Source organism: Elephas maximus, chromosome 2 (assembly GCF_024166365.1).
Source record: "Elephas maximus indicus isolate mEleMax1 chromosome 2, mEleMax1 primary haplotype, whole genome shotgun sequence".
Lineage (NCBI taxonomy): Eukaryota > Metazoa > Chordata > Mammalia > Proboscidea > Elephantidae > Elephas > Elephas maximus.
This window is the reverse complement of record NC_064820.1, coordinates 63,158,338-63,179,201: the sequence shown is the minus strand read 5'-3', so window position 1 is coordinate 63,179,201 and position 20,864 is coordinate 63,158,338. Positions and strand designations below refer to the sequence as shown.

Genomic DNA, 20,864 nt, shown 5'->3' with positions numbered 1-20,864 from the left:
TGCATATCCATTCATCTGTTAATGGATACTTGATTTGTTTCCACCTTGGGACTATTGTGAATAATGCTGTTGAGAACATTGTTATACAACTATCTATCCGAGTCCCTCTTTCAGTTCTCTTGGGTATGTACCTAGGAGTGAAATTGCTGGGTCGTGTTAATTCTGTGTTGACGTTTTTTGAAGAATTGCCAAACTGTTTCTGCAGTAGCAACATTTCTCACCAGCAGTGTACGAGGGTTCCAGTTTATCCACATTCTCTCCAACATTTATTACTTTCCTTTTTTTGTTTTTTTAAATAATACTCATCCTATTGGGTGTGAAGTGCTGGCTCATTGTGGTTTTGATTTGCATTTCCCTAACGAATAATGATGCTGAGCCTCTTTTCATGTGCTTATTGGCCATTTGTATATCTTTGAGAAATGTCCATTGAATTAATTTGTCCTTTTTTTTTTTTTTTTTTTTAGTGAATTGTTTATTATTGGATTATAGAAGTTCTTTATATATTCTGGATATTAACTTTATCATATATTTTATTTGCAAGTATTGTCTCCCATTCTGTGGATTGTCTTCACTCTCTTGATAGCTTGATAGTGTCCTTCGATGTGCAAAAGTTTTTAATTTTAATGAAGTCCAATTTATCTGTTTTTCTCTTTTGTTACCTGTGCTTTTGGTGTCATATTTAAGAAACCGTTGCCAAATCCAGGGACATAAAGATTTGCCCTCGTCTGTGTTTCCTTCTAAGGGTTTGTTATAGCTTTACCTCTGACATTTAGGTTTTCCATCCCTTTAATTTTTCCGTGTGGCAGAAGGATCCACATTCATTCTTTTGCATGCAGATAATCCAGTGTTTCCAGCACCATTTGTCGAACCTGATCGTATTTAAAAATGAGCTTCGCATAGCTATATTTGTGGATTATATGTAGGCTTTTTTTTTTTTCATAAATACGGTATCTTCAAAATAAGAATAAATTAATTTTTATCAAATGTGATTATATAGAGATAACTACAGAGATCATTAGTGTATTCCACAAAAATACACTGAGAGTCTAGTATGTGCCAAACATTGTTCCAGGCACTAGGAATGCATGGGGGAACAAGACAAAGTCCTGGCCCTCAAAGTGCTTGCGTTTTGAGAGAAAAGATAATGATAAGTGAATGTGTCCCGTCAAAGGGTACTGAGTGCTGTCGCGCAGGCTGAGTGCATAGAGAGTGAGTGAATTGCAGGACTGAGCCATGCAGTTTTAATCCTTTGTCCTTGGCAACTGGATATTAAGTTAAAGCCACCACTCCCCTTCCCCATTTCACGGAGGAGTGTTTTGTTCAGAAGTTCTTTGTAAGATGTTTTTCATTTCTGTTGTAACTTAGTGACATAGTGGAGTATGCTGTCATTTTCTAATTCTAGGCTAAACCTAGCGAGGCTATAGGAATAGTAAAAGGACAACTCTTTTTCATGGTGTATGTGTCTCTAGTGTCCACCTCATCTTAACCATTGCAGCACCATCTCTTGCTAATAGGCTGTGTTTGGCTACATGGCGTTCTAGCCATCACATAAGTACCCAGTCTTCTCTTAGTACCTGTGCCTCCTGCCTGGGAGAACCTCTTGTCTTCTCTCTCTGTTTCCCTGCTGAACAAGAGCTGTTGGATGTAGGTTTGCCATCAGTCAGCGTTCTATTTCTCAATCTGCCCAGTGGCAGTGTGTGGGGGAAATTCTGCGCCCCACATTCCAGATGTCATGTTAATAATGCCACATGATGCTCACAACAGTTGAGTTAGGATTGTCCTCATTTAACAGATAAGACGACAAGAGGAGAGGCTCAGTGCTGATTTCAGAGCCAGATCTGGGAAATCCTAAGCTCATGATTATTTCACCTCAAACACTGATGGAATAAATATGCATTTCTTTATGCCTAAAAGTGCTGTGTATGGAATTTGCCTATTTTACATCTTGGGAAAGTGGTAAATTTGGGATTTGACTGTCTGTTTGTCTTCCGATACAGCACATGTCCTTTTCTCTGTTTTAATTTTTTTAAATAAATAAGCTTTTAGGAAATATATGTTTATTGTAAAATGAAATAGAAATAATATGAGGAATACAGAAAAAAGGTAAAAATCACTTGAAATTCCACCCTCAAAGATAACAACGGTTAAAGCTTGGTAAACATCACTTCAGACTTCTCTCTAAGCATATATACACACAGAGATGTCATGCATATGGTTTCAGAATACATAAAAAAATCACACTGTAGAGGTTTTCCTAAGACCTTTTGGTCTATTTAATCTGTTTTGGACATTGTTCTCTGTTAACAAATAACTACATGAACTTGTTCCCTATTAATGGATGTTAAGTTGTCCATTTTCTTCTGTTTATGTTGCTTTGAACTTACGTGGTTTTCTTAGGGTTAAATCTTTCTTAATTAGAAAAGAACATACATCTCCAAATATATTTTCCATGTATTAGGGAAAAAAAGATCAAATCCATGTGCTTTTTTAGTCTTTACAATGACTTAAGTGGAAACAGGATAAAGCATTATTCAACTTTTTTTTTTTTAATGATTACCTTATCGACCTGGAACAGAAACTAGGAAAGAGGTGGGGTTTTTACTGCCGAGGATACACAGGTCCAGGGCAGTGGTAAGAGGGCAACAGAATTCTGTGCCACAGGGTTATGTAGGCAGCTAAACACAAACGTTTGTGTGAAGTCAGGGGTGTGGGCGGGAAGCACAGTATACATACACATGGTGACTGCCGTGATATTGGGAAAAGGAAATAGAAAAAAATGAATAAAGCTTAGACTTTTCAGAGCAGTACTACAGAAGAAATACAAGGGCAGTATGAGCAAATCTAGTACTGTTGGCATGTTCCAAACTCTACTTGTATCATTTCCAAGTACACACAAACAGTCCTTAAATCACATGATTCTTTCATAGAATACAGGTTAGATAATCCATAGTTATCAAGAATACAGCACCATATGGTCTGGACATGTTGCAGATGTGAAGACTCTGTTCTGCTGAGCTTATCAAGCTACATGTGGCAGGTTTGGAGGGAGGATGAAGGTCATCTGGTCCAGCTCTCCTTTCACTTCAGACAACAGGGAGCTGAAGCCCACAGCAACTTGCCACGTGTTGGTAGTGTTAGAATTCACACCCAAGGTTCCAGTGCCCTTCCCACTGTATATTATCCAGTATCTTCTCTGTGGGCGTTGTTGTGTAAGGACAGCAGAGATGTTTAGGGGAAATTGCATTCTAAATCCAAAGTATCTCGGGATATCGAGACTAAGATAACTTTAGAATGAATGGCTTTGCTGATCTTTTATCTCTGTTTCAGACTCTGAACTTGCCTTGATGTACAATGATTCCTCTGTCTTGGAGAACCACCATTTGGCCGTGGGCTTTAAGTTGCTCCAGGAAGAAAACTGTGACATTTTCCAGAATTTGACCAAAAAGCAAAGACAATCATTAAGGAAAATGGTCATTGACATTGTAAGTAGCTGATGATAGCAAAAAAGAGAACCCGATGCAAGTTGTTAAAAATAAATAAATAAATGTGAGGTGAGGATCAAGTGAAAGGAACTGTATTTAAAAACCTGTTGTGAACCATTATGTTTAAGGAAGCTGCCCCAGCTGCTGGCAGTGATGCCGTGTAATAGGTTTTCCACTTTCACAGCTTGGAGTTCAGGATAATGACAGCTTACCCCCATTATTTAGGTTTTATTTTCTGAACTCCTCCAGTCTGTTGGCAGGCAGAGAAAAATGACTAACAGAAGCAGAGGGCAGTGGCTGTAGCCCTGGTGAATTTTATTTCACCTTTTTCTGTCAGTAGACAGTGCCATTTAGAAACATCATAACTTTTATTCTTTTCTGTATGTGTATTGTTCAGCGTTATTATAAAACACAGGAGAATCTCTAGTTATCAGAAACTTAACTCTGTTAAGCTGTATGTACAAAGGCAGGAATTGTTTTTCTGAGATAAGCAGAAAATGAACCAGAATATTCTGATTCTGAAGCATTCTAGAATCAGCCTTGAATTAGTTCATCATAGTCTGGTGACCACTTTCTAACCCAATGTATGGAAAAAACTTTAAAATATGCGATGGCATCTCATTATGGAGAGACCATCACTTTTTTCACCATGCGATTGGTTGTCAATGCCTAATGTTTCTGTTTATCCTACAAATTTATCTGGACTTCCAGACAACTCGAGAGCAAAGAAAACTTGACTCTGCCTGAGAAAGGAGTAAAGAATCTGCAATTTACTACTAGTAGATGTCAGAGTAGTTCTCCTTTTTTTTCTCACATTCTGCATAATATTTTTGCATGTAAATTCTGACTTCTGTCCTCTGGACTTTTTTCACTGAACTAAAATACTCTTTGTCTTTTAAGGTACTTGCGACAGACATGTCAAAACACATGAATCTACTGGCTGACCTGAAAACTATGGTTGAAACTAAGAAAGTGACAAGCTCTGGGGTTCTTCTTCTTGACAATTATTCTGACAGGATTCAGGTAAAGCTTTATATGAGTCTGCTGTCCGTGTGTGTGTGTGCACACGGGCATGTCTGTGTGTCTGTATGTCTAGCTTTGAGTAAGATTTTTTCCCTTTCTCCTGCCTTATACTTTTGGTAATGACAAGCAGGATTTTTATCCAAATTCTTCCTGAGATTTAACCAGGTAAAATCCCACTGGTGTTTTCACTGCCATACACTTAAAAACGGAGCAGCTGACATCCACATGACCAGCCGCTCAAACAGCTCTGAATTTAGCCAACCGTGTACATCAGCCGTTGCTCTTACAATATCTAGATGCAGTAGAAGTGGCATAACGTGGGACTATTCACGCAGGTGTGAACTGCACACAGACACATTACGGTTGAGCTGTTGGGGATAGATCTTACACTCCATGTATTTTTAAGTGTTGCAGTCATCCGATGTGAATTTCTAGTTAAAAAAAAAAAGAAAAAGTGCAGGTGCCGAGTGGAGAACATGTTTTTGTCTGTTTTAGGTCCTTCAGAATATGGTGCATTGTGCGGATCTGAGCAACCCGACAAAGCCGCTGCAGCTGTACCGCCAGTGGACGGACCGGATAATGGAGGAGTTTTTCCGCCAGGGGGACCGCGAGAGGGAGCGCGGCATGGAGATCAGCCCCATGTGTGACAAGCACAACGCCTCTGTGGAAAAATCACAGGTACTGCATGAAGCATGACCCTTTCCCAGAGAATAAAGCCACAGCTTTTACATGTGGCTACTTTGCATACGTATCACACAGGATTTGATGGAGCTTTTTGAAAATTACTTTGTTTTTGACAAGCTCTATTTCACCTGAGTGTTTCTAAGCCAAAAAGCACTTTCATTCTTATAACTTCTATTCATAAAGTTTATTCAGGAGCCCTGGTGGCACAGTGTTTAAGTGCTTGGCTGCTAACCAAAAAGTTGGTGGTTCGAACCCACCTAGCAGCGTCTCTGGAGAAAGACCTGGTGATTTGGTCCCGTAAAGATTACAGCCAAGAAAACTCTATGGGGCAGTTCTACTTGGTCACATGGGATTGCTATGAGTTGAAAATGGACTCTATGCAAACAACACTAAGAGTACATAGGCGTTCCTCGGTGGCATAAATGGGTAATGGACTCTGCTGCTAACCAAAAGGTTGGATGTTCAAGTCCACCCAGCAGTGCTTTGGAAGAAAGGTCTGGCAATCTACTTTTGAAATATCAGCCATTGAAAATCCTGTGGAACACAGTTCTACTCTGACACACATAGGGTTACCATGACTCAGAATCAGTGACAACTGGTGAGAGTACATGGCGTTATTTCAATTATCTGGAGACATTGGCTATTCTAAAACAAAGTCCGGCCTTCAAGCCGTATGATGTAAACAACTGGAAGTTTTTTACATTGTAAACATTCTTGTTAAGCTAAGGGTTCTAGAAGCCAATTTTAACCAGCTAGTAACAACACTTTCATTTGGTCTGTTGCCTAAAACAGTGACTGTATTACCAAAATAAAGGTATTAGTCTTTTGTTCAGTGTTAGATTTATGGGCTATGATCTAGTTAATTTCTTCCATTGCCTCTTAGTCCCAAGTTCCTCACTTAAATGTGATTTTTTTCTTTTTAAACTAGGTGGGCTTCATAGACTATATTGTTCATCCTCTCTGGGAGACCTGGGCAGACCTTGTCCATCCTGATGCCCAGGACATTTTGGACACTTTGGAGGACAATCGTGAATGGTACCAGAGCACAATCCCTCAGAGTCCCTCACCTGCCCCTGATGACCAAGAAGAGGGCCGACAGGGTCAGACCGAGAAATTCCAGTTTGAACTAACTCTAGAGGAAGATGGCGAATCAGACACAGAGAAGGATAGTGGAAGTCAAGTGGAGGAAGACACTAGCTGCAGTGACTCCAAGACTCTCTGTACTCAAGACTCAGAGTCCACCGAAATCCCCCTTGATGAACAGGTCGAAGAGGAAGCAGTAGGGGAAGAAGAGGAAAGCCAGCCCGAAGCTTGTGTAATAGAAGATCATTCTTCTGACGACACGTAACAGTGCAAAGACTTCCACGCCTTTTTTTTTTTTTTTTAAGTAGAAAAATTGTTTCCAAAGTGCATGTCACATGCCACAACCATGGTCACACCTCACTGTCATCTGCCAGGACGTTTGTTGAACAAAACTGACCTTGACTACTCAGTCTGGCGCTCAGGAATATTGTAACCAGTTTTTCCACCTCCATGTCATCAGAGCAGGGGGGACATCTTCACAAACAGCATTTTAACAAGAATTCATCTTGATAGAGCTGACAGAGCAGATAAAATCAACATGTTTTGAAGGAAGCGTGGCTCCTCAGGCCGCCCAGAAGTGGATATGATTTGGGGTTTCTTTTCTTTTTATTTGTTTGCAGTCTTTTCAGAAGAAAGAAAGCATTACACAGACAGAGTGAACTAGTGGATGAAGCAACGAATGTGTCAGGAATAGGACACAGCATGAATCTGTTACCAAGAGGAAGATGAGCCGCAGAAGTTGCATAATTTTCTAATTTCAAGTCTTCCTGATACATGACTGAAGAGTGTAGTTCAGTGAGCTGCACCGACCCCTACATTTTGTATGATATGTAAAACAGATTTTTTGTAGAGCTTACTTTTATTATTAAATGTATTGAGGTATTATATTTAAAAAGAGAAAAAACTGTTCATAACTTCATCTGCCACTGGTTATTTTTTTTCTAAGGAGTAACTTGCAAGTTTTCAGTACGAATCTGTGCTACACTGGATAAATCTAATTTACCAATTTTACTTGCACCTTATAGTTCATGGCAGTTAACTGATTTGTAGTAATCATTGTTTTATATACCAATGACTTCCATATTTTAAACCTTTATGTTGCAGGAAACCCTTTTTGTAGGTCTTCATTTACTTTGCTTTTTTGTTTCACTCTTTCCAGATCAGTGGAGTTGCTTTCACTGGCATTTTTCTTCACAGTGTGCAAAGTGAATATCTGCTCTGTAATACTTTGATGTGCGTTTTGTCTAATGTGTCTTAAACCTCATGGAAACTCCATCGTCAGTGGGTGTTGTTTGAAGCAAGTGGGAGATATATAAATACCCAGTAGTTAAAATGGTCAGTCTCTTTTAGAGATTTTCCTACCTTGTAGTGTCTTGTAACCTTTTGCTGTGTCAGTGAGCCCTCATTTCACATCTGCATGTCTTCGTAATAACTCACACATTTCATGCTCATTTTTATAGTTTTTGCAGCCAGTTGTAGTAAGAAGACTTTTTCCTGTTGTGCTTTATTAGTGTGTGTTGGAACCTCTGTCCATGTCCTTTAGGTGGGGGTCTTATCAAATATATCACCACCATCCTGATGGGTGAAACACAACAGGTAGTTAAGTTAGGATTAGTGTTCATTTATGCCATGAAGTCATATATGATGACTAGCTTTTACTCTTCATTTACAGAGAAAAGTTAATGGCTAGCTAGGCAAATTTTAAGAACAGTAGTAGAATATATAAACAATTACCAGTACAACTACAGGCAGCCCCCAGGTTACAAACGAGATCCGTTCCTAACTCTGTCTTTAAGTCGAATTTGTAGGTGTGTTGGAACAGGTGCACACGGTTCTTATTTAGCCTTTCTGTAGTGCAAGAAGAAACCCTGGTGGCGTAGTGGTTAAGTGCTACAGCTGCTAACCAAGAGGTCAGCAGTTCAAATCCGCCAGGTGCTCCTTGGAATCTCTATGGGGCAGTTCTACTCTGTCCTGTAGAGTCGCTATGAGTCGGAATCCACTCAATGGCAGTGGGTTTGGTTTGGGTTTGGCAGTGAAAGAAAAGGCTCGGAGCCTTTTCAGTGACTTAAAAGCTACACGTGCAGCAGGTGAAGGCGACTGTGATGAAGTGTTTGTTGCCAGTAGGGGTTCATTCAGTCATTTCAGGGTGAGGGCAAATTTACATAACATTAAAGGGCAAGTAAGAGTCGGACGTTTGTAACCCGGGAACTGTGTGTAATTCCCTTTTGTTTCTATGATTTTACCATGCGATTAGAACTGTACGAGGAACATCCTGGAGAAGCAGATTTAAGTTCAGCAACTGCGCTTTCTTAATGGCCAGCCACGCGACCTGTAGGAGTTGCGTTGTCAGTTATTGCTGCTCCAGAAGCTCGGCTTGTGGAGGAGAACTACTGCTTTTTAAACACTTTGAGGAAGCTGAGAGTGTCACTATCACCGGAGGGTCGATAGTGCAGTGCAGCCCTAAAATAACAGGTTGAGTAGGACGCTTCTGCCTAAATGGAAAATCAGAAGTCGCTCCTGGCCGATTTCAGTGCCAGGAGCTGTATTGTATTTTAGAAATTAATGAATTTACCTGCTGATAAGAGTTGATATCACTTGGCATTGATCTAGTTTGGACTTTTCTCCCGTTTCAGCTTTTAATGAAGTGTTTACCTTTTCTTCTCTGTGAAGAGTTTGGAACCCAGATAATCATTTTCTACATTGACATCGAAGAACAGAGATGGAGACTAGGAGGGGGTATCTGACTAAATGGAAAATAACTAAAACAGTTTAAAAAATTGCAACCCTGAAAAACACTTATATTTGGGACTTCTCAAGCCATCTTCTGGGAGCTAATAATTAATCATCAGCCAGGGAAATGACCCAAGCTGGAGATAGTTCCCGTTTTAACTCCGAGAACCAGCTGATGCTTAGAACCATTGAAAGAAACATTATGTAACTCTGATCTTTTATGGAGAGCAGAATAGGAGTCAATTACTTAACAGATTTCTCCCCTCCGCTGAAAAAATCAAGCCAACAGATAGGAACCTTTCAGATAGTTATGTTTGGCCAAGTGTTTTCACAAGAACATTTGAGAACTTCTGTTTTAATTTTGTTTGCCCCAGATGGGTGTCTAGAAAGGACTTTCCTCCTGAAGAAAGGCAAAGAGCCCGGGGTTTATTTCTTCTTCCAAAATACTCATCCCCTCCCTTCCCTATTTCTTGGTATTTCCCCCACAGAGTGCCTGGAATCTTAATTTAAAAAAAATTGAATAGAGCAATATGTCACAAATCCAGACCTGAAAGGGTTTTTAACTGCACTAATAAAGGTAGCCTCCCCCTTCCCCCCAGTATGTGGGTTCTTAATAGTACCATGTTGTGAAGATACCACAGATGGACAATCAAATTGTAGAAAAGGCATAATATCCAAGAGACAGGAACTAATGCACTGTACAATCTGCATGTCTTCTCCTTTTTTCTCTCCTCTTTTGCAAGTGGCTTTACATTTCCTAAAATGTCATAAGAAAATGCAATATCTGGGTACTGTATGGAGAAAGAAAAATGTCCAAGTTTGCATAAAACCAGTACATTTCAGCTTGCAAGTTACTGAACACAGTGATGCTGTTTTCATTTGCTTCAGTTAAAATTCACAAGAAAATAATGTAGATAGAACAAATTGCGGTCAAAGAAAAAAAAACTTGAATGAAATGGCTTTTACAGAAAGCTTTATGATAATTTTTGAATGCATTATTTATTTTTTGTGCCATGCATTTTTTCTCACCAAATGACCTTACCTGTAATACAGTCTTGTTTGTCTGTTTACAACCATGTATTTATTGTAATGTATATACTGTATACTGTAATGTTAATTGTAAATTATCAGTTCTTATTAAAACATCATCCCATGATGGGCTGGTGTTGGTATATTTGGAAACTCTTGGTGAGAGAATGAATGGTGTGTATATATACTTCTTGTATATTTTCTTTTCTCCTGTAATATAGTCTTGTCACCTTAGAGCTTGTTTATGGAAGGTTCAAGAAAACTATAAAATACATAAAGATATATAAATTAAAAAAACATAGCTGCAGGTCTTTGGTCCCAGGGCTGTGCCTTAACTTTAATCAATATTTTCTTTCTGTTTTGCTGCATTTTAAAGTAAGGTAATGGTGGGGCTACGGCTGGGCGTGTTACCGCTGAGCTTTGAACTGATTGGGTTACCGGCAATAGCTGGATTTCACAAAACCACAACCTTTGGACAATTCTGAGGCCTTTTTGGGTACAAGCTCTTAAGTAGTCCTTGCCATGGAGCAGTACTGCCTGTATAATGAATTCTCCCCCATCTGTTGACAGTAGCTACTTTGGTTAGTAACATTTTTTTGTTTTCTGCTTTCAAACACCTGAGAAAATAGATTCTTGTCCAGTGCGTGAAAAGATTCTGACTTCTACAGCACATAAGAAAATGATCTTGATTTGAAATTAGAACCATAGGTCACACATGTTGTTGGTTAGTCATTTACTGCATCAACTTGCTGTCATGTTAAGAGGATATACAGTAAGAAAAACATAAATTTTTTCACCCCAGAATTTCTCTTCAATAAAGATCAACCAAATTTCCTTACATGTATGTAAACGAATCTATTCAAATACACAGTGTTGTATGATGCCAGTCCACATCGCATAAAGGGTTCAGCCTTCTCTACAGCTTTTTCTGCAACACTTAGACTACATAATTTAAGATTTTAAAATTTAATGTTACATAATGGCCAGCTTCTGAAAGCTAAGAAAAATTCCTAGTGGACCACGTGGAAACCCACCCCCACTGCTGCCCAGCCCTCGGAACACGTGACTTTGAAAGGAGAGATTCTTTTTCTAGAAAAAATGAGCCTCCTCTTATTTTATTATTGTTATTATTATTTTGACACAAACTGTAGATTTTAGCAGCCCTGGCCCAAAGGAATTTGATTACTTTTGTTTTAAACAGTATAAAGGGGACATTATAATTGCAAACGTACTTAACTGATTTTAGTTGGGTTCAATTTTATTTCTTTGGCTATGTTTTCAGAGTAGTAACGTGTGTGAGCATCACAAATGATTCTTTTAGTGGTTTCTTAGCCTCTTCAGCCCATGTGGATAGTACTGTACATCAATACCTTCATATGAAATTTTTATATGCAGTGGAAATAAAAGCATGGGTTGATTCTGCCTATTTATGACTCAGTCTTTTGCAAATAAAGGATTATTCATTTTATGTTGCAGTCCAACCAGCACAAGTTTCCAAGAGTAATGCACTTTGTTAAAATGAACAAAAGACCATAAGTTAGTATTGACACGCACGACCAAATGAAACCAAATTATGTTGGTTAGTCTTGCTATTGAAAAAAATTTCCAAAATTATTTAGATGGGCTATAAGATTGTATACAATATTTTCTACACACGTTTCAGGTGGGGGCTGCCTTGTTTAGTTGAATATTCTGGTATATTGGAAGTTATTCAGACATTCAACAATTATTTGTTGGGTACTTTGCAAATGACAAGGTTCTAAGGATTCAAAAGTAAATATGGCACACAGCCTCTGCTTTCACGAGGCTGATAGTCTAGAGGGGAGAAAAGGCATTAAACAGCTCAATGAGCCTGTTAGTATAATTGTGCTGGAGTCCCTGGGTGGTGCAAAGGGTCCAACCAGAACGTTGAAGGTTTGAGTCCACCCAGAAGCACCTTGGAAGGAAGGCCTGGCAATCTACTTCTGAAAAAATCAGCCGCTGAAAACCCTATGGAGCACAGTTCAACTCTGATGCATACGGGATCACTATGAGTCAGAATTGACTAGACAGTAACTGTGTTTATGACTGTACCCAGTACAGTGAAGAAGTTCAGGGGCAATGATTAAGATGAAACCTAAATTTGACCTAAAGGACCCGAGAAGGCTTCCTTGAGGAAATGATTTTGCGCTGAGATCTGAAGGATAATAAGAGGTAACCAGGCAAAAAGATGGAGCTGATGGGAAGAGGAAGGGGGTTCCAGGCAGAGGAAACATCATTTGCAAAAATCCTGAGGCTTAAATGAAGTTAAGACCTCTGAAGATGCTAAGGGAAAGCAAGGGGGAAGGGTTGGCAAGGCTTAGAGATAGTGGCCTTTCCTAACCATCCTACGTAAAATAGCACCCCTGCTCCATCACTCCGTCCCGTTTGCCCTGCTTGGTTTTCTTGATAATGCTGACCACAAATTGACATAGACATTTGCTTACTGTCTGTCTCTCCCAGCAGAACATAGACCATGAAAACAGTGTTTCCTCACCTAGAACTATGCTGGGCACACAGAATACAGTTAATATGTATTGAATACAGCACCAAATTGATATTAGATATAATTATATCTGATAAGAAGACATTTTAAGATGTTAGTTTTTTTGTTTGTTTTTGATACTATAAGGAAGATTGGCTTTTTTTTGTATGCTTTTGAGCTTGCATTATCTTTGGATAAGGAGAACTTAGAGTTTACTATCACATTGTTAACTGAAAACTGCCTATTCCTCACAAATTATTTCTATTGATTCTGAATAACAAAACAATTCATTTTTCATTTTTTGTAATTGGAAAGATAAGGATATAAGCATAGAGTTAACTTCCAGGTAATTCCCAAATCTTAGCCAGTAGAATTAAAAAAAAAAAAAGTTGCGTGGAGTTGATCTGACTCATGGCAACCCCATGTGTATCAGAGTAGAACTGTGTTTTATAAGGTTTACAATGGCTGGTTTTTCAGGTCGCCAGGTGATCTTTCTTTCGAGGTGCCTCTGAGTGGACTCACTCAAACCTTCAACCTTTCAGTTAGCAGCCAAGCAGATTAACTGTTTGCATCATCCAGGGACAATAGAATGACCTACACTTCCCCTTCACTATTCCCCACACCCCCACACAACAAACGACTACAGCCACTATAGCCAAAAGGTGCCCAGTGTGTGCCTTCCTGGGAATTCTTGATTTAAGCTCTCGCTCCTTTCCCCAAAGTCAATGAGACCATGGGGCAAAGGAACCAACTCCCTCCCGTGCTAATTTAGGCTAATTTGGGTGTATTAACCCTACATAAATTCAGTATCTGACCTGGAAGTCTTTCCTCAGGCACACCCAGCTTTGAATCTACAGCAGCAAAACATTCCACCAAAAAACAAAAACTATCTTTTGCCAGAGAACACCTATCCCAGCGGGAATGTACTCACCCACATGGCCCTGTTTCAATGGAAGAGGAACTGCTTTTCTCTTCTCTGATTTGGGTACCTTTTCCCCCACAACTGTTCCCATATCTCTCTATATAGTCAAACTCAGTGTAACAGGCATACAGCTCAGTTTGTGAACTCAGGAGAGCAGGAAATGCAGATTTCCTTCTTTTACATCAATTAATTTGGACTCTGGATGCTGAACCTACCGTACATACTGCTGGGAATTTCCATCTCTTACATTATGGGCACACTCCTTCTCCCTCCAGCGTAAAGGTTCTCACCTCTCCAGGCTATCATGAGCCCTACCGACATCTGTTGTCCAAGCTGCAGTGGTTACTTACAGCTCCTTGGCTCTTTGCTGCCTCGTCATGCATGTGGCATACCAAGGATAAATGCTGAGAATATGTCCTGAGAACCTCAGTTTAGGCTCCTTACTTAGACCCACCCCAGGGTGTTTGTGTGCAAAAAGAGCCTGCCATTGTTTCTACCTATTTAAGTTACTGCCCAAAAGTGGGGCTCTTCTTTTTCCAACTCCAAAGGACTCTCTCTCCTCTGGCCTTCTGAAAGTTCCTCTCTACCTCCCTCCTTCCCCTGCTATTAAATGGGATTACCAGTACTAGTTGCCTCAGAGTCCTACTCATGGCCACCTCGTGTGTGTCAGGATAGAACTGTGCTATACAAAGTTTTCAGTGGCTGATTTTTTGGAAATAGATCGCTAGGCCTTTCTTCTGAGGTGCTACTGGGTAGACTCAAACCTCCAACCTTTCAGTTAGCAGCTGAGTGCATTAACCATTTGTACTACTCAAGGACTCCCTCAGTGGGACTAACCTTCCATACTTGTTTGGTCACATTCCGTTTCCGTAGTGTTCATAGAACATTAGGGGGATGGGGAGTTGAAAAGCTGTCTTCCCAATGGAAGTCATCACTCCTTCCTGTCCTTCCAATGGGAGAATAAAGGGAAAGAACCATTCCCCACTGAACTGTTAACAGCTGTCACCTAGCTGTTTCAATTAGAATATATATAGCACTGGAAAATTTTATAAAGCGAAATTATTCATATTTGATTCCTGCTACATCCACCTCCTAATACCCTACTGTCTACAAGTGGCCTTCATGATTCCCTCTATTTGGTAGCTTGGAAAATGAGATCCAGGGAGGTTCGCCTGGGATTGTTCAGGAGGCCGAACAGTGAGACTCTGATAATTTACAAACCACAGATTCAACAGTTTCTAGCGCCAGCTCTACCTCCTATTTGTGCTGACCCACTGAAAAGGAACAAAGCTGACTGCTGGGTTGCCTTTCATTTCCTTTGGCCATCCTTTGTAACAGATGTTGATCACTTTCATGATCCAAAGCTAGATGGCAGGTATTAGTTCATATGCATTCACTGACTTACCCACTCACCTTCAGCACTGCCTTGCTATATGGTTAGATTTCTTGACAGTGAGGAGGAGACCTGGGGTAAAGACCAAAGAAGAAGAAAAAGCATAAAGAGAGAAAATGAAATGAGCTGACAAGGCAGTAAGGAGGTTGGAGACATGAGGCATGGTGGACCTTCGTGGGACTCCTTACAGAATGTCTGTCTCGATGAAGGGAAGGGAGCTGACATCCTGCATAGGAAGGAGCCCACCACACCTGTGCAGTGGGCCATTTGCCTGATACAAGTCCTCAGGAAACCCTGGTGGCATAGTGGTTAAGAGCTTGGCTGCTAACTAAAAGTTTGGCAGTTCAACTCCACCAGGCACTCCTTGAAAACTCTATGGGGCAGTTCTACTCTGTCCCATACAGTTGCTATGAGTCCGAATCGATTCAACGCGATGGGCTTGGGCTTGGTTTTGGTTACAAGTCCTTCTGAGCCATCAGACATGGGTGGTTCAAAATCTGAGCCCGGTGAATATGTGGCCTGCAAAGCTCTATTATCTGAGAGTTGTTTTTTCTTTGCTCCTTGTTTTTGAATTGAAAAGCAGACTTTTAGTGGCAAACACTTGCTCACTGCCCAGTTGTGAAAAGCACTGCTTTTACCACCGGGCTGCATTAATTTGGAACCAAGCAGTCTCTCACCTTGCAGCTTCCTAACACTTGGATCATTTTCTCCCCAGCACTGGTAGTTTCTGTTTCTTGCTGTTCATTTACAGCATCTGGGAAGAGAGAGACAATCAGGCCACCCCACAGCTGTCAGATTGGGAGGGAGTGAAGATAAGTGTGGGCTCCCTCCCCAGCAGAAATCACTATGATTCAAGGGGTGGGGAGGAAGCTAAAGATAGCTGAAGTCCAGGTAACTGCGCACAAAAGAAAACTGCTTAGGAAGCTCCATTCACATGTTTTTAAAGCTATATTTGGTGTCACATGGAATTATACTTTAGTCAAAGAAATCATCTCTTGTTGCTAGCTGCTTTTGAGTCGCCCCTGACTCATGGTGACCCCATGCACAATGGGATCAGACCATTGTGATCCATAGGGGTTTCACTGGCTGATTTTCAGACGTAGATCACCAGGCCTTCTTTCCCAGTCTTAGTCTGTAAGCTCTGCTGAAACTTGTTCAGCATCACAGCTCAAGGTAAGCCTGCCTGACAGGCAAATGGTGGCTGTTTTTGGGGTGCATTGGCCAGGAAAAAATAATCACTGGAATCTGTGATCGAAATACCTAATAGGTAGACTGGAAAAGTTGGAAACAAGCAAGGGTAAGAGAACAAAACTAAGGTAAAATATGAGAAAGGAAGGAAGGTAGACCCCCAGCCACCATCATGGCAATGACATCCAAGGACAGTGATGATACCTCCTATTCCCCACAAGACAGAGTTCAAAAGCCTTAGCATAAGGCACAAGGCCCTTAAGGGTTTGGCCAACCTAAATCACCTCTACTCCTCCCATCAACCCAGAAAACCAAACAACCCAGTGCCGTTGAGTCAGTTCCGACACGTAGCGACCCTATAGGACAGAGTAGAGCTGCCCCATAGAGTTTCCAAGGAGCACCTGGTGGATTTGAACTGCTGACCCTTCAGTTAGCAGCCGTAGCACTTAACCACTACGCCACCAGGGTTTCCAACAGCCACACATAAATACCTCTAGACCCAGGTGTATGATGCTTTTGTATTTTGCATATGATCTTCCCTCTGCTTGGAAAAGTACTCATCCCTCTAGATCCACTGTAAATATGCCTTTGTCTGGAAAGCCTTTTCCCATTAGTATTCTGTACTTATCCATATAATGGCTTTTTTTCCTAGTATGTGGTAATTATCTTTTTTAATTTCTTTCACTCTCACAGATGGTAAGATCTTTGAAGGCAATGTCCTTACTCCTTTTTGCCTATTAGTAGGGAGTTAGGTAAACATGGCGGTGTAGTGGTTAAGAGCTATGGCTGCTAACCAAAAGGTCCACAGTTCAAATCCACCAGACACTCCTTGGAAACCATGTAGGGCATTTCTACTGTGACCTATAGGGTCGCTATGAGTCAGAATTGACTCGATGGCAACGGGTTTTTTTTTTTTGGTGGGAAGTTAAGTCAAGGTATTAATGTTTGACTATTCTTTCCCCTTTAACACCAGCACCCCTCAACATCAGCATCAACATCACCATCAACAAATGCAAGTTATCAGGACCCAAACTAGACCTACTGAATAATAGTCTCTAAGGTGGGCCCAGGAATCTGTGCCTTAGCTGGTTCTCCTTGTGATTCTTATGTGCCATAAAGCTAGAGAAGCACTGTTGAAGACCTCATGGAGTTGTTTGGGTTTCCAAAATGGAAAGGAATAATCTCAACCACCTTTCTAAATCATTGCATTTAATCAAATGGGTATGTATTACAACAGGAGTTACAGCAGGTGACCCTAAGAGTCGATGGCAGTCTGAGGAGCAATACAATCATAGTTTTGACTGGTAATTTCCAGCAAGCAAGAAAGGAATGATCAAATCAGCTATTAGCTGCCTTCAGGCATCGGAGAAAAACCTGGGATTGGCTGTTATCATCATGACATTGATTAGCATCATAAACTGGCTTGGGCAAATGGTGTAAGCTTAGGAGAGAAGAGGCTACAAAAGGGAAAAAAAAGAGCTATCTTTTCTGCAAGACCATTATTAACGTAATAGACTCGAACATTGAGTATCTTCTCAGTCTTCTCTGCCCCATTTTGGCTGTCTTGTAATCACATAGCTGGGTGACCCTCTGCTTTGGTAATTAGATGAAACTATACAACACAGGTCTGGGAATCTCACATCACAAGGGGCAATCAACAGGGCCAAATGACTCACCTCAGAAGTTCAGGGAAGGTAACTCCCCATGGATGAACTAAGACCACAGAGAATAGGTAGGTGGAAGAGAGCCAGGCTAATTAATTCCTTCTCCTTCTCCCTCCTCAGACTTTTCTGAGGCATGGTTTCCCCTTGGTGTCCATCATAAGGATCCTTCCATGCCCAAAATAGCACCTACCAGGCAACATGCTGTGTCTCTTGGCAGCTCATTGAGAAGCAGTAGCCAGCATGGGAACATATTATGTCACATCATATTGCTTCACTTCTTTTCCGCTCCTCTTCCTTCCTTTCCTTTCTCTTACTTTACTTGCTTTCTTTTGCCTTCATTCTTCTTTTTCCTCACTGCTGCTGCCCAAAGGAGCCCTGGTCGTGCAGTGGTTAAGAGCTTGGCTGCTATCCAAAACGTTGGCAGTTCAAATCCCTCAGCTGCTCCTTGGAAACCTTATGCAACAATTCTACTCTGTCCTATAGGGTGGCTGTCAGAATCAACTTGACGGCAATGGGTTTTTTTTTTTTTTTTTGGTTTGCTTGTCCAAAAGCTTGTCATTGCTTTAATCATAACCCTGCCTCAGGCTACATGCCACCCCCATTCAAAGCAGTAGATGCCAAGTTTTTGTACTGTTAAATGTTTAAAACAAGGCCTTTAGGTATTACAGACAGGGACTGTGCCTTATTTATTTTTGTTTTCCTAGGGCTAAATTCAGTGCCTGCCATATAACCCGTTGCCATAAAGTCGATTCTGACTCATAGTGACCTTACAGGACAGAGTAGAACTGCCCCATAGGGTTTCCAAGGCTATAATCTTTATGGAAGCAGACTACCACATCTTTCTACTCCAGAGCAGCTGGTGGGGTCGAACTGTTGATCTTTCTGTTATCAGTCAAGTGCTTAACCACTGTATCACCAAGCCTCCTTGGGTTAACTGATTAAACACGTTAATCTCTGAATTATACTTTTCTTCGTCTTAGATATGGTGTCTATAATATTACAATTTGCCATATGTTCTTCACAGTGTTATGAGAGCAGATAAATTAATAAATGTTAATCTCACTGTAAACCTTAGATGATAGTTTTTCAAACTACATCTTGTGATCCATTAGCAGGTTGTGAAGTCAAAAGATGGCTGCAACAACATTAAAAAATTAAAAGAACTAAAAGAGAATATGAAGTGTCACTGTGTACCACACATTTATGTGTGTGTTTGTGTGTGTGTGTATTTACCAGATAAACCTATTTCTTGATTTAGCTCATAAAAAAAATTACAAAACTCAAGACCAGAGATGGCTACAAAATCCCAGGTCCCTCACCAACCTCCCTTCCTGACAATTTACTTTCCTTTCACGATACCAACTTGGTTTCTAAATAGAAATAAAACTTGGCCAAAAAAGGAGGCCTAATGAGAAACAGGAAACCCTGGTAACATAGTGGTTAAGAGCTATGGCTGCTAACCAAAAGGTTGGCAGTTTGAATTCACCAGGCACTTCTTGGAAACCGTATGGGGCAGTTCTACTCTGTTCTATAGGGTTGCTATGAGTCAGAGTCCAGTCAACAGCAACAGGTTTAATGAGAAACATTATAGGGAGCCACAAATAGTTTTGGAGCAGCATGATGGAGCAGTGTTCAAGAAAATAGAGCAAGGTTTTATGTTGCCTGGAGAGGGAAATAGAGACAAAGAAGTGATTTCTGGGGGTTTTGAGAATCTGTGGTTTCCATAGGCTGGTTCTGAAAGTAGACTATTGATTGATGGCCAAGGATGTCAGCTCATCTATATTAGAGGACAAAGGCAACACTACTATTCGGGAATACAACTTTGAAGGACTGGCTGAAAATTAACAACTGGATTGTAGACTCCTTGAGGACAAGATACGTATCTCAGACTTGATTGTGTCTTGAATTTTACCTAGTCCAGGGCTGAATAGAAACATAAGTCATTTATATTTGTGTAATCATTCACTGAAAAATGATCAGGGTAATATGTTTCCTTTTCCTTGTTTTGATCCTATGCTGTATCATTGGAACAGTCCTGGAGTGAATTGTGGTGATGGTCAGTGTCTTATGGGAAGGGAAGGAAAACAATAGGATGTGCCTCCAGACACCCTCGTATATGGGAGGCCCCTTGCCTTTCATCCACTCACCTCACGGGAAAGTTGGTTGCTTTGGGAGCAGGTAGCTTTGCTCTAATGTGTAGACACAGTGTACTCCTTTCTTTTCATATTCCCTTACTAGCAGCACACATCCTAGAAAGGGCCTGAGCAACAGAAAAGAAGGAGAATGCATTTTGCAATTCTACTCACTGCCTAGAGACAGTCAGGAGAAGGTACCTGGGTGGAGATGGAGATTGCTTACCACTTCTTAGCAGAGGCAGCTTTAATCTTCAGGGAGTTCAAGTGCATGTGAAAGTGTCTTAGTAGTGCTGTTGTAACACAAATACTATAAGTGGTTGGTTTAAAAAAAACAAAAACAAAATTTTATTTTCTCACAGTTTGGAGGCTAAAAGTCCAAATCAGAGTCTTGGCCATGTCAATTCTTTCTTTGTCAGTAGCCCCAGGCATTCCTTGGTCCTTCGGCTTGTAGGTGGTCCTCACATGGTGTGTATCTTCCCCAGTTTGACTATGTCTCTGTGTCTAATCTGCTCTTTTTATAACTCAGAAATGATTTAAAAACCACCCTAGTTGGGTATGATCTAATTAAGATAGCAAAAAACCTATTTCCAAATAGGATTACATCCACAGGTGCAGGGGTTAGATTTTCAAACATATATTTTTGCGGGGACACAATTCAATCTATAACAGAAAGAAAAACAAGGATTACTCCAGATGTTGGGAGCCACTATGACAAAAAATGACAAGGTAGTCACATTTCTGGGCTTGTAGATTCATTTTCCCCCTTTTGTGCTTACCTGTCTCTGTGTCTGTGCTGCTCCTGATACCTCAGAAGTCTGAAAACCCATTGAACCCATTGCCATAGAGCCGAGTCCAACTATAGCAACCCTATTTAAGACAAAGCAGAACTGCCCCATAGGGTTTTCAAGGAGCAGCTGGTGGATTCGAACTGTCAACCTTTTGGTTAGCAGCTGTGCTCTTAGCCACTGCACCACCAGGGCTCTTCATTAACATGACAAATACAACTTTATTTCCAGACAAGATTACAG

At 40.7% G+C, this 20,864-nt stretch overlaps 1 protein-coding gene across 17 annotated transcripts in view; it reads left to right on the top strand.

Annotated features, from left to right (window-relative positions):
- The window catches only part of PDE4D (phosphodiesterase 4D), a 1,645,162-nt gene extending 1,633,664 nt beyond the window's left edge, over positions 1-11,498 (top strand). For 11 of the 17 annotated variants that reach the window (XM_049857515.1, XM_049857493.1, XM_049857489.1 and 8 more), the window contains 4 exons: positions 3,328-3,482; positions 4,383-4,505; positions 5,001-5,183; positions 6,118-11,497. In XM_049857515.1, coding sequence (XP_049713472.1) covers positions 3,328-3,482; positions 4,383-4,505; positions 5,001-5,183; positions 6,118-6,537 — 881 coding nt within the window. In that variant the 3' untranslated portion in view covers positions 6,538-11,497. Of the gene's footprint in view, positions 1-3,327; positions 3,483-4,382; positions 4,506-5,000; positions 5,184-6,117 lie in introns of all 17 variants that reach the window. The other 6 variants (XM_049857545.1, XM_049857590.1, XM_049857581.1 and 3 more) reach the window with 1 other exon arrangement.
- The last annotated feature ends 9,366 nt before the right edge of the window (positions 11,499-20,864 follow it).